General features: G+C 38.3%; 1 protein-coding gene across 1 annotated transcript in view; it reads left to right on the top strand.

Annotated features, from left to right (window-relative positions):
- The first annotated feature begins 414 nt into the window (after positions 1–414).
- Positions 415–14539, top strand: part of TMEM47 (transmembrane protein 47) — a 28760-nt gene continuing 14635 nt past the window's right edge. Inside the window, exon 1 of the mRNA XM_081276569.1 lies at positions 415–1020. Coding sequence (XP_081132695.1) covers positions 795–1020 — 226 coding nt within the window. The 5' untranslated portion in view covers positions 415–794. The remainder of the gene's footprint in view (positions 1021–14539) is intronic.

Raw genomic sequence — 14539 nt, 5'->3', positions numbered from 1 at the left:
CTTGGCCCGTCCTGCGTTTGAAAAGAGGGCGAAATGCCCTTCGTCACTTTTCTCCACCTTTCAAATCCTTCAGGATGTTAAACTGGCCTTGGAAGAGAGCTTTGCATCATAGAGAGAGAGGGGACTTCTCCTTGCTTCAAGGCCACGCTTAAGAAACCTAGGAATTCACATCTAACGCCTTCTAGAAAACGACCCACCGAGCTCCTTAGGAAAAGGAAATCCACGTGATTGAGCGAGGATTGGAGCGGACGACCCTAGAGCTAGCGTGGTCTGGGGCGGGATCCGGGCAGGTCTGCTTGGAGGAACTGAGGAGCGCAGCGGGCGCGCGGGGTTGAGGCAAGGGCAGCGGCAGAGGCACCGGCATGGGCACCGGCCGGTGCAGAATCAAGGGCGGGGTAGGACGAGCTAGAGTCTGTGGGACTGTGAGCCAGAGCCCGAAGCCGCCAGGGTGCGGACCCTCCGCCCCTCTCCTTTGGCGCCGCCTCTCGCAGCCCTGGGAGGGGCCGGGGCGGAGCGAGTGGGGTTCGCTCAGGGGCGGAGCAGGCGCGGGCGCTGGCAGAGCGCGCGGCGAAGGTCCGCGACGGGATCAGTGTCGCGGGCCGCTGCTATCGACCCCCATCGGGCCAGCCGCCTCCACAGACCCACCTTCCCCACGCGGCTGGAGGCGCGGAGCCCCGAGGAACTAGTCCCCACGCGCGGCGGCTCAGCTGCTTCGCTCCTCTGGGCGTCGGGCTCAGGCTCTCCGGACCGCCTGGTGTCCTCGCCTCCGGGGCGGGCGGCAGCGGCGCCCCGGGATGGCTTCGGCGGGCAGCGGCATGGAGGAGGTGCGCGTGTCGGTGCTGACCCCGCTGAAGCTGGTCGGCTTGGTGTGCATCTTCCTGGCGCTGTGTCTGGACCTGGGGGCGGTGCTGAGTCCGGCCTGGGTCACCGCTGACCACCAGTACTACCTGTCCCTGTGGGAGTCCTGCCGGAAGCCCGCCAGCTTGGACAGCTGGCACTGCGAGTCCACGCTCAGCAGCGGTGAGGGCCCGGCGCGCCGCGACCCCTGCCTCCCTCCCCGGACTGTCCCGCGCCCCACTGCCCCGACGGCCACCGCCCCTCCCCACCTCTCCGGGTCCCCCGCTCCCGTCGTTTCCCCCTGTCCTGGCCCTTCGCGGAGCTTCGGCCTCCAGACGCGTCCCTGCATGCACCCCTCTCCCCGCCCGGCTCCAGGTCGCCTAGCCTAAAGCGGCGTCCCACGCCCTCTCCCTCCTCCCGTGGCCATTCCTCCCGCTCTGGAGTAACAGGTATGCTATTTTGGGTAATTGTTATCGTTTAAGGCGAGAACCATGTGGCTGTGTAAAAAATGAAACTCCTTCCACACCCCCGTTAAAAAAGAAACGGGCTAAAACGCCCAACTCCAAAGATGTGTGGGTTCCCTGTTCAGTTTTTCTTCTCCTTCTTTCAAAGAGGAATTTGCCTGAGTTTACCTCTTAGAGCCCACGTTTTTGCCTGCTCAGCTCCACTATATCTGGGTATTCTCGAATGAATTTTGATGCAGATTATATTTCCTTAAATTTTGGGGTGGCTATGGTGAGCTGGGAGAGAGACAATCTTAATTCCCCCCCCCCCCTTTGGTGATACCGTCCTTGATTCTGAGTTGCCCTTTTTTTTCTTTCACTGTAAGAAACTCCTCTCTCCTCTGTGAGCTATTCACAGTTGCCTGGAAAGTTGTGCTTTATTCTGCCAGCTTTGAAAACTGCAAATGGATGGAATGGGGGTGGAGTACAAAGAAGGTAGCCATTGGAGCTGCTAGCCCCACGGGGATTTTATGGCTTTATTCTCTCCCTCCCCGACCCTCTAGTTGCCTCCAGCGCCCCAATTGTGCCCTTAACAGAAATCTGCCACTTCCGATTTCTTGCTGCAAACTCTTCCCTTTCCAATCTTAATTCTTCAGCTGCTGAATGTCCGCACAGAGAATGGGGGATAGAGAGAGGACCAAGAGTTTGTGATTTTTACACACACACACACACACACACACACTCCTGAGAAACATTAAATTCCTTCCTGACAGTGTCATGTCTTCTCTGAAACCATTTAAAAAGCTTTACTGGAACCGTTTCAAGTTCCAATAAAGTTGAAATAGCACAAAAAGCCACAAAAAAATCTGATTTTCTTTTGTCTTTCATTTCTTGTTATATGAGAGATTAGTTCACTTGGTTAAGTTCCTTCCATAAATTAAATTTTGTGTTTACAAAAGCTTTTTCTTTTCTCTTACCTCAAAATACCCATTGAAAGGTTTCGCCTTTGTTGATTAATTCACTGAGGAGGGGACTGGTTGGCAGCAGGACGTCAACATTTAGGTCTTTTAATTCTTTCAGAGTTGGTTGTTTACAACTACAGATAAAATAAATAGGTAAAATACCTTTCTTCAGTAACCCGGAGATCCAAATAAACTTTGGAGAAAATATCTTTTCTTTCCCCTCTTCAATAGAAATGGAAATTTATGTAGGAATGCCAGCTTCAGAATGTCTCCTTAGCAACATGAATCTTTTGCCCCTTTCTCTCTGTCTCCTGAAATAATAGCCCTCTGATTGCATAAAGACTTTTCAGATAGGTTAGAGAAACCAGCTTCAACTTCCATTTGCTTTTCAGGCCATTATCCTTTTCTCTTGGCCAGGAATGTAGGGAATGGTGAGAAGCCAGCTCAAGTTTGTTTGAGCAGTATGCAGTGTTTGCTAATCTTTCCTTAATTGCCTCCATACCCATTTATTTCAGCATTTTTTTCTCTTCTAGGCAAAGAAATAGGGAGACCCAAGCTTAATGCAAATATAGTGGATTTTTACTCTGCAATGTAAAAAGAAGAGGCTGACCACTTCCCCCTCAAGCACTTTTTTCTATCCCCATGCATATATTCATGGGAAAAAAATACTTTTCAGCTCAGAAAATGTAGTTTGTAAGCGAATGGGTTACAAGTGAAGGTGGTTTTGGTGGAGGCTATCTGGAACAAGTTCTTGACTTGATGTAGTAGCAGTTCAGTTTTGCTCTCCACAGTGGTGGTGGTGATGGGGGGTGATGGAAAGGAAATAAAAGATGGAAAATTGCCATGTCCCCAGTAACAAAATGTTCTTTTTTAAAATGTTATGTGCACTTGAAACTTCTATCAGTATTTTTGAAACAAAGGGGCACACCAGAATCGAAACCAGCAATGTTTTGCTTGCCTGATCCAAAGGGTAGACAGCGTTTTTCAGTCTGTTTGCTGTGTAGAGTAGCTAAAGGGAAGGGAGGGAAATGCCTTTCTCTGAAGGTTTGTAAGAGATCCACTTCCTTGTATCTTGAAATGAATTATCTTGGGAGGAACCACCAAGGACAGTTTTACTGAAGGCCCTACACCAGGATCTTCAGGGCTTAATTAAAAACCTTTGTCTTAATTAGAATTAAAACTGCCGGGAAGAGGCAAGCTTGTATTTACAGAAGGAAATTTTCGGGAATGTTTCTTCTGACGACAGTGTGCCCTAGTTAGGCCCAGTTTCTACTAAAACTTTCCCCTAAGCCATTATATTTAAACTTGCATTTTAATTTGGGTACCAAATATGCATCGTTTGCTGTTTATAACCTATTTTATGGTTTTAAGCGAAAGCAGAGCCATGCCTCTTGTGTCCTGGTGTACTGAAGGTTGCGTCAGCACTTCTAGTATGAACCAGTGATCTGGTTGTCAGTCAGCAAGAATGCTTTTCTCTGGCGTCTAATTCAGTAATTCAGTGTACTAGGGACAGTGCAGACAATGGTCTTAAGTTTTCCAAAAAGACAAATGAGAAAATGACTTATTGACTGTCATTGGTGGTGCAAAAAGAAAAGAAACATAAAGTATGCTTGTTAGGAAGTTTAGAATATGCAGTACTCATGGCTGCTGGCCACAGAATTCCTTTCTAAGAATGGTTTTCCACAGTACTGTTTAGGACAGGCTTTTAATGAATCTTAAAGCTTACTCAAGGTTGTACCGATGTTTTAGATTTCTGTTTACTCTTGTTTAGTTTTGATAACTTTGTTTTAGAATATAGTTGTTAGGGGTTCACAGCCATAGCAGTTGTGTGAGAATCCTTTCTATCCACAAAGTACTTGATCAAATAATGCCTTTTTCAAGGAATATTGTTAACATCATTCATGCACTCTACTAAAAATAGCTGCATTTGTAACATGAGTCACTGTTAGCTTTGAAATGGCAGTGTACCGTATGCTAATAACAGATGAATATTAATTTTAGTATAAAACTCCACTTTGAGGAATTTACAAGAAAACCTGTTTTAGGTGGTACTTTAAGATCAATAGAACTGCCTGAACACCTTCAGTTCTTAAAAGATCTGAGATACAGTGATTCTGAGTTCAGATATGTATCATCTGTGCATGCTTTTGAATCTGTACCTTAATTCAGAAAACTGAATTTCATTGGGAAACCTCACAATATGATTTGCCCCAGGGAAGGTTCATCTTGTTACTTGAAATGAGTTGATATTAATGGATGTTTACACATAGCTCAGCAAACCTGGAAGTCACTGCAGTTAAACCTCCTCTGACTCCCTCTAAAAGAACATAAGTAGGACAAATGCAATTTCATTAAACCTGTACAGCACAGATGGTGAAAAATTAACAGTACTAGTTAGTACCCAAACTTTCTCAACTAATGAACATGAGAAAACTAAGTGTAAATTATTTCAAGATCTTCAGGATTTTTTAAAAATATCTTCTAGTATTTCACATTCCCCAGATTTACTTTTACAAAGGACATTTTAATTTGTGGGCAAATATAATTCCTCTTTTGCTCACATTCATAGAAGGATTATAATCCCCAGGGAGCCACTTAGATCAGTCTTTGGCAGCAAAGGGATTTGATGGGTGTGTGAAAAGCCTGGCCTTTGATAAAACATATCAAAACAAAAACAAACAAAAGCATATTTCAAGCAATAGATTGTATCTGCTGTCAGTAATACATTGGAGGAATTTCTTTGTTTCTGTTTAATGTAAGACCCTTTGAAAGACTATAGATACAGTCAGTACTACTAGATATATTAGTCAAAATGGTTGTAGATGTTTCAAAATAAGTCTCTTGATTACCTAAATACCACAGCAAACTTATATATGAACTATGCTAAATCCGTGGCAGCAGAGAGAGTATTATTATGGAGAATACATGAGACTTTGGGTTCTAACTGATCTGAACTTGGCCACTTAACAACCATGTGACTGAATACAACTTATATATAAGTTCTCAAATGATTTGTCATGAAGATTAAATATATGAAACTATTTATTTCATATCATGTATGTAGAAAAATAGACTCAGTGATTTAGGAGGTCTTTTCCCTCTTAAATAGTAAAATTTCTTTGCATTTCATTTAATTTCAAGTTTAAATATTGATATGTATTACCTAGTGTTTAATAATATTCTTGGTATGTCATGATCACAAAACCATTATTCATTTCTACCCACATACTATGATTATTCCCAATGTCATAAACTTTCATAGTGGCTAATGTAATTCCTAAATACTGTTGAGAATACCAGGAATTTTTTGTGAATTTACTAAGATCTCAATTGATTGGCTGTAGAGACAAGATTTACCAAGAGTATTCCAATTGCTAATGTTAGGAAGCTAACCATAACAAAAGTTAGTGTTGTACCATAATCATTTTGTTATGTTCATTAATTATGTGGGTCAATAATTCAAATAGGGCATAATAAAGATGGTTTGTCTCTGATCCAAGATATCCAGAGCCATACCTAAGGATGACTTCAGTGACCTGGGAATGGAACATCTGGAAATGTAGAACCTTTTCCAAATAGTTTTATTCAGAGATTTGTCACCTTGGTATAAATAACTGGAAAGGTAGCCTCAACTAGAACTCTAACTAAAGCAGCTATAGGAACTCTTTCTAAGATGGGGATTTTAGGATAGTTAGACTTACATAATGAGTGATTTTCCCCAGAACAAGATTCCTAAGAGAACCTGCCCCATTGAACTAGCATGGCAAATCACACATCTCTTTTATCACATTCTGATCCTTTTGAAGGAGCCCTATAGTCAAGCTCAGGTTCAAGGAGAGGAGAATTAGACTTTAAAACCTTGATGGACCGACCATGCAATCCATCTGACACTGTGCAGTCCATCTGACACCGAGTCTAGCTGCAAATCTGCATTCTTTATTACCTCTGAAGAAAGAAAACAACCACATAATTTTTGCCTTCAGCCAGTACATGGCTTTAGTGATTGGTCACTTGCATGGGATCGCTAGGACTGGGGATGAAATGAACTCAAGAGCCTAACCTGTCCACAAGTACAGACAGACAGACAGAGATAAAAGATATACCGCCTTCCATTTTTTGTTTGTGGTTTTAGATAACCAAGGCTCAACTGATTAGGAATCTGTACTGTAATCTGTTACTTTGTGTTATGTAATAACATTTTGCTCATTTTCTAAGAAAGTTTTGTGTGTATCTGATGAGATGCTTGGAACAGGAGCATTAAAATGTTAAAATTCTACACAAGAGTCAAGTTTTGCAGTGCTTTAGAGGTATTGAAGCTGCAGAGTTGTTTTTGTTTGCTTCCTTTTTGTTTTAATAGCATGATTCTTCTCTCGATAATTGCCATGTATTGAATTGCAGAATCATAGCGCAGAGTAGAAAGGATTTTGTAAATAATTTAGTCAAATCACATGTATTGCATCAATAAGGAAAATTAAGCAGGATGCAATGTTAAAGACTCAACAGAGAGATTGCACTTAGCCATAGTATTTTTTTTTAAAGAGAGAGAGAGAGAGAATTTTTTTCATATTTATTTTTCAATTTTCGGTGGACACAACAACTTTATTTTATTTTTATGTGATGCTGAGGATTGAACCCAGCCCCCCGCGCATGCCAGGCGAGCACGTTACCGCTTGAGCCACATCCCCAGCCCAGCCATAGTATTTTTACAGGGTCAGTTTTCACATTTTTCTGTAATATTGTAGATAACTATCTCTTGGTGTTTGAAGGACCATTGAATATGGAATTTTTGATGAAGAGGTTAAGGACTACTTGCGAAATATCCACTTTTCATAAGATTAATAGCCATATTTTGATTTCATTTGAAATTTACATAGAATTTAAAGTTCTCAAATAAGTATAGGTACAGTTGCATATTGATAAATCAGTTCGAAATTTAATTTTTTATCATGGCTAAATTCTTTAATAAGCACTCTTTTGCTTTAAGTTTCTCCATGATGGGATACTATAAAACAGCTTAATTTTCAGTTGAAAATTAATTCCAGGGGCTGAGGATGTGGCTCAAGCGGTAGCGCGCTCGCCTGGCATGCGTGCGGCCCGGGTTCGGTCCTCAGCACCACATACCAACAAAGATGTTGTGTCCGCCGAGAACTAAAAAATAAATATTAAAAATTCTCTCTCTCTCTCTCTCTCTCCTTTCACTCTCTCTTTAAAAAAAAAAAAAAGAAAGAAAGAAAATTAATTCCACAAGTATGTTGAAGTCAGCCAGGTAAGTATCTTGAATTGATGAAGTGAATATAAATTTTCATTTGACAACTTATTGCATTCAGACTTTATTAAAAATATATAGTAATTTATCAAAAGAGATTGATTTTTCTTTAAGCAGAATTTCAGCCTTACATGTCAAAGGCACTGACAGATAAATTTTACCAGTCTTCGCAAATTATTGGATCATCTCCCTAGAAATGTAGACAAGGACACTTCTCTTTAGCCTTTTTGCTCCTAAGTTTATGTGAGATCTGGAGATCCTAGTAGATCATCAATTTTCTGTCCTATTCTAAGCTTGCCTTGGGCACCAAAGACTGCCATTTAAAAAAATACGAGACATCCATGTCTCCCAAAGAACCAAGGAACATCAAGTATATCATCTTGGTATCTATTTGCTTATTAACTACTATGAGGCTTAAAATGATAGTTAAATGAGCCATGTTTGGGGATAATATTGGTACTGCGCATTCGAATGTATGTTTATTAGATAAAATAATATAGGAAAAATAGAAGTTGGGACCTACAAATCACATTTTCTGTACAAAAAAAGGACACCCCCCAAAAATACAAGTTTTTTTTTAAAGAATTTTAACACTCTCATTTTTCAGATTCCTAAACCAAACATGCACCAAAACACTGCCATGGTGATCTGTGAGTGAAACCTGGAATCTATTCTTAGCACCACTGGGTGACATAAATAGAAATGACTTGTCTCCATTTGCCTGTCTTCTCACATGTACCCAGGAAGTTAATTTCACTGAAACACATTAATTTTCTAGCAACAGGTAGACATGATCCTGGTACACAGCCAGTTTGTGTGCAAAGTTCTGTGCCAGTGCTGAGAGAAGAGGATGAATAAAACAAATTTATCTTGTAAACAAATTAATGAAATAAATGTACAAAGTGCTACAAAGAAGGCAATAGAAGTTTTACTTCTACAGAGAGGTATAAGAAGGAGCTGGCAAATGCTTGCCCATTTTATCATTCCATATTTACTAAAGAGGTGTCTTAATACTGACTGTAGATGGCTCTCTGGCTGTGTACGCTTTTGCTTATTAGCTGTCCCAAACCCATCACAAAAGCATCTTAGTTACTTAGAGGAAGGTCGCCCACTCTTATTCCTGGTGTGGGTTTTCTTCTTCCTGCTTTTCTAATAAGTAAGTTTTCACATTGTAACCCTCTTAGGGTGTTTTCAATCAGTGGGAAAGAAACAATTTTTAGTATACCAAACCCATCACAACCGTATAGAAATACCATGTTCCGAAATTACTATAGAGATATACCAGTACCCATTAGGTAATATTATCATCACATGATAGTGAAAGCTTTGTAACATAGCTCATGGTAAGAAACAACAGTCATTAGAGGTGATGGTATCTTTCTTTATGGCTAAATACTATAACATGCTTTAATGACAAGGTTCCTTGCTAAACTCTGTATATAGTAGTTTTATTGGAGGAGGATGATATGTTGTGGTATTTAGATTATAAACTACATTTCCACTGAGTTTTCTAAGATAAATTCTATGAAGCAGGTTTGAAATTGTCATGGGTCAAAAACTAGTACCCTGTCTGGCAGTTTCGACAGCAAGGATTTTCCAAAAGTTTGGCAAAATTGACATGCAGTTTTGGTCATTAGAGTTGATGTGTCACATATTTGAATGGTTGCCTTAAAATAGCTTAAAATCAGGTTGACACTGTACTTTTGATACACTCCTACTTTGTGAATGGGCCTAAAGAGAAGGACTCAAAATTGTTGCCAACTTAGTTAACATGGGTATCTAAAGCAGCTGCGTTTACAATAATCCACTTCATTTTGTGCAGCACAGTGTATATGGTATCCATATTGTTTGCCATTTTATCAAATACAAATAGTTATTTGCCTTAAGTATTTGTTTGCATGAAAAAAGTGTTATTTTAATATCATTTGTTTGAGAAAAAAGAGATAAGACTTTTAATTATTAAAGTTGGAATCCTAATTCTTCTCTTGGCTGCCTTTGTTTGTGTCCACATAATGAAATAGTGGAAAATTAATGCAACACTGATGGATTTAGGTCTAAATGCAACTTGGCCAAGAAAACAACGTTTAAACTGCCTCAGTAATTGTTTCAGTTTTCCACTTCATTTGCCACGCTCGGACTAACTTGGAAAAGTTAAGTATATCATTTGATAATTCTGGAGTTAGATTGTTAAGTCTATAATCACCTTCCTTTTACACAAAGTAATATTTTCGTTTGATTAATTTTTTCGAGTATATGGCCTTTCTAGCCAAAATCAGATGTAATGTAGCATTAATCCTAAAATAAAATCTTGTTGCATTTGATAAAAATAATCAAATACTTTCAGACAAAATGAGCTGGTTGGGACAAAGACATGGATAATTTGGGGAATGTAAGTCTGAAGTATTATTCTGTAACCGAGACCCCCCCCCCCAAACAAATAGCATCCTAATTATTTCCAGTTCCTGATGATAGAAACAGATTGACAATACAGAATTAGCTTTCTAAGTTCTCACCAATTAAATGGAAATGTTTTGCTATAAATATGTTTTACGTGATAATAAAGTTTAGAAGAACTGAATATTTGCTTGAAATGAGTAAAAATTGTCCATTTTATTAGGTGAATTAGAGAGAATTTGTGGATACCTTGTGAAGAGTGGTGTCAAGGTAGAGATGATCTAGTGAGTAATTGTAGTTGTAGTTATGAATAGTATTTTAATTAATGTAATTTCCTTTGGGGAGTTCAAAGATGAAGATACTAGTGCCTATCTGACAAATTTGAATGTGATTATAAACCTTTTTTTTTAAATTCATGTTTTGATTTGTAATGGGAATTACAGAAGTGAGAATCATCCATTAAAACCATGAATACATTGAAGGAAATATCATCCACACAAACAGTGGAACTTGAATTTAAAAGGTTAAAAAAACTGTTTTTTCATTTATTTTTAATCATATTGAATTTCCTAAAAGAAGTAGAAATTGTGTGCTTAGGGATTTACATATAGTAGAACTAATCTCAGCATATAAACAATTCTACAGAAATAAATAAATTAGCCAGTGTTTGATAAGTTAAATGTTTGGAAACGAGATGGATGGAGGAGAAAAGCTTAAGGCACTGGTGTGTGATGCTCTGACTTTGGCTTCAAAATGTGGAAAATGTACCCTCATTAAGATTTTTGCCTTTCCTTAAAGTAAGTGGATTTTGACTGTGAATCCCCCAAGGGAAAAAAAAAGAGTTTTAATGCAGCCCATAGAATTTTCATAATGCAGTGGCTATTTCAGCCTAGTCTCACATATTATACTAAGTAAGTCAGCATAATTCTGCAGAATACTAAAGCATTTACAGACATAGAAAACTCTGATGCCAGCTAATACAAATACCTTGAAAGAGGACTCTACTTTAGTTCCTGAGTTGCATATTAATGTTAAATTTAATGTTATATAGGGATGGCCTGGTTTTTATCTTCTTACCGTGGGGGAATACATGTAAATGTACTTTTCTTGAACGTCAGCTTCTCTAGGTTCAGTTCCAAAGCCTCCAGTGTGATATTGTCAGTTTTGCCAAAATAATCTTGAGGGAATCTGACATGTAATATGGCAGCCTCATTTCAGATTTGGTTTCCAGATCCAAAACATGCTACCCTGCCCATCTGAGCCCTCACCAGCTTATAAACCAAGGCAGCACATTATTTCCTCAAAACTGATTACCACCTGCTCACCTACATCTTGGATAACAAATTTAGATTTCCAATCAACTGGCCTAACATTGAACAATGGCCAGTTTTAATTGTGCAGAACACTGCAATTTGTAAAACAGCACCATGCCTATTGAAGTTGTTCAAGGCTGGATTATGTTTACTGCTTTACTATAGTATAAGTACATCACTTACAAAACTGGAAAACTAATGCAGAGTAATAAATCTCTAAGGACTCTTAACACTTCATCTGACTAAATACTGTGAGGACTTTCATTGGGGGACTAAGACTGGTACAGAAATGAACTGATGATGAGAAATTAAGATACACGACTTTTTAAAGAAATGGGGCTGAAAATTGAGAATTGTATATCATAATTTTAATTTATTTTACAAACACTGAATATGAGATAGCAAATATTTGCATGCAAACCTTAATGGAGAAACCCTTTGGGTAGAGATATAATATGTCTGTAAAATTCTCCAAGTCCTGTAGAATATAATAAAACATTTTATATGTACATATTCTTGCTAAAGCTAATACTGGGCTTCGATTGAGTAATGGGAAGCCCAGTCTATTATTTTAATAGCCAGTGCTAGGTATCATTAAAATATGTTTTACTTTTTTCCCCCATATCCTAGTCTTGTTCAGTAAGAAAAAGGAAATGGTAACCATCCAATCTACACAGTTTCTGACTTTGTGTTCACCTGTCAGGCTGACTCTAATGCTTAAACAGTGAATTCTGCTTATATTCTCAAAGAGACAGGATGCCACAAACCCTGTTCTCAGCTCCAAAATGCCCAGGCTGACCCTTGAAAAGCACCCTAGGCCTCCATGTCTATGATAGCCATATTTAACCAAATTCTTTGCTTTCTAATTGAGGTTAAGGTAGGCAGCTATTTAAAGTTTTAGTCCTACACAAACAGCCTGAGTCCTTCCAAGTGTATGTGACAATAATGCTAAAACTTGGCACTTGTCCACCAGTGATATAGTCTCAGTAGTCCAGTCTAAGCACAGCTTCTGGCTAGGACAGTGGCATTCATGGACATTTCTAGTCTCTCTTGGAAAATAAAACAGCTTTTCTGTTTGAGTAGTTGAAGCTTTGGTTGTAGATCAAAGGGAAGGGTAGCAATACCACAGCAGTGATGATACTGGTGACTGTCCTTGTTGACGTTGTATCTAGAGTGACTTTCTTATTAGCGACAAACTCAATACTAAATATATAGAACACTTAGTAGAAAACATGAACTGCTTGTGTTCACCTACTTTTTACAAGTATTCCCTGTGCTATAAGAGATTCCTTTCCTGATAAGGTTCTAGTGCCTTTTAATAACATTTATTTTCCAGGTGTTTTCTACTGTGGCATTTTATTGCTTCTCCATATGAAATAAAGTATCGCTATTTGGAGGAAATTTAACATTGTGTGAAATTAGCACTTTTTGTTGTTACTTTCTATTGCTATTTTGGATAAACATCACTTTGTACTCTATATTACTCATTTATCCAAATTAACTTTATTATGTGATTTTTATTATTTGAGAGACCTTTACCTGAACATTTGAAAATGAAACATTGACCAGGAAGCACCAAATAATAACCCAACCACAGGGTCAAAACTAGCCTGCCACCTGTTTTTATAGATAAACTTTTATTGGAACACAGCAATGTTCCTTTGTTTACATATTTTGTATGGCTGTTTTCATGCTACATGGCAAAGTCAAATAGATACTATAGAGACCATGACCAAAAAGCCAAAATTATTTATTTTTTGGCTCTTTATAGAGAAAGTTTGATGTTTTTTCTTAGTCTATCTATATAAAATGAAAACAATTGTATATTGTGTTTTTAGCTATTCTTGGAGCCTTTTTAAGATAAAGAGAGGGCTGGGGATGTGGCTCAAGCGGTAGCACACTCACCTGGCATGCACGGGGCACTGGGTTCGATCCTCAGCACCACATAAAAATAAATAAACTAAAAATGTTGTGACCACCAAAAACTGAAAACTAAATATTAAAAAATTCTCTCTCTCTTCTCTCTCTCTCTTTAAAAAAAAGAAAGAAAGAAGATAAAGAGGAGTAGCCAAAATTATAACTGTTTGTTTTGGGGTAGGAAGTGAAAATAGTCAAATGTATTATATTTTATGCATGTTGAGTTATGAAAAGGAGTTTATCAGGAAAAAGCAACTAATTGTAGTTTTATTTTAAGATATTTTTAAATGGGTAGAGATTTAGTTTTATACTAGTTTAAATGAAACTAACACTTTAAAAATCTACATGAAGTAATTTATTGAAAGTTGTTAAATAATAATCATTTTATAAAAGTAGTAGATAATTAAAAGAGTATCTAGCATAGGTGTTCTTACCGAACTCTCCAGGAATTACATTGATGGATGGATGGATGGGTAGATTTTATTCTTTTCTTTGTACCCTCTATGCTTTGATATAATTAAACTTTGATTTTTTTTCTTTCAGAAATTTCAATTTACACACAAGTTTTCAGAAGGATTTCCAATATATTAAATAATGTTCTATGTATAAACTTTTCCAAAGAAATTTAGAGGCTTCCAAGTGTAAGGATTATTCTTTTGGCTTTTTTTAATTCAAAGCTACATGCTGTTCGGGAATAAAAAAGCCATAGTATGGCTATCCTTTTAACTTCTAGTTAAAAGCCAGATACACGTTTATTTGAAGTTATATGACTTTCTTACAAATAGATGGCATAAAACTGCTTTCTACTTACTTGTGATTCATCTTTATATTTTTAAGAAGTGTGGATTTGTTCTATTTTCCCCTTATTTATTTGTTTCCTGATTGCTGTTTAAGTTCTAGTTAAGTACTAGTGAAAAAAAAATTAGGATTTCTTAGGAAAGAGTGTGGAAAAGTATACTTTGGAAGTTAGCTTTCCCTCCACTTCCACGTGCACCCCCCCATCCCCTCTCTGTGCTTCTGGTGTTTTCCAGGGCTTCACACATGGTAGGAAAGTACTCTATTACCCAGCTATGCTCATAGGCTTTTTTATATTTTAATTTTGAAATAGGGTCTCACTAATTTGTCTAGGCTGCCCTTCAACTTGTGATCCTCCTGTCTTAGCCTCCCAAATAGCTGGTATTGTAGGAGTGCACGGCCATGCCTGACTACTTGGGAAGCTTTTTAGAAGGATAATTTTAAAAGAAAGCATCAAAATATCATGAGTCTACACTTTGACTATAATATGTTGCAATTTAACAATAGATTAAAATGTATTTTCATTTCCTACATATTCATTAAACTAAGGGCCAGAAGAGGCAGTCTGGGACTTAGAACCACCACTGTATAGTGTAATGCTTGAGTAGTGCT

This window comes from Spermophilus citellus (assembly GCF_964194105.1).
Source record: "Spermophilus citellus genome assembly, chromosome: X".
In the NCBI taxonomy this organism is placed as follows: Eukaryota; Metazoa; Chordata; class Mammalia; order Rodentia; family Sciuridae; genus Spermophilus; species Spermophilus citellus.
The sequence above is the reverse complement of the archived record's forward strand: the minus strand, read 5'-3'. Positions and strand labels throughout refer to the sequence as shown.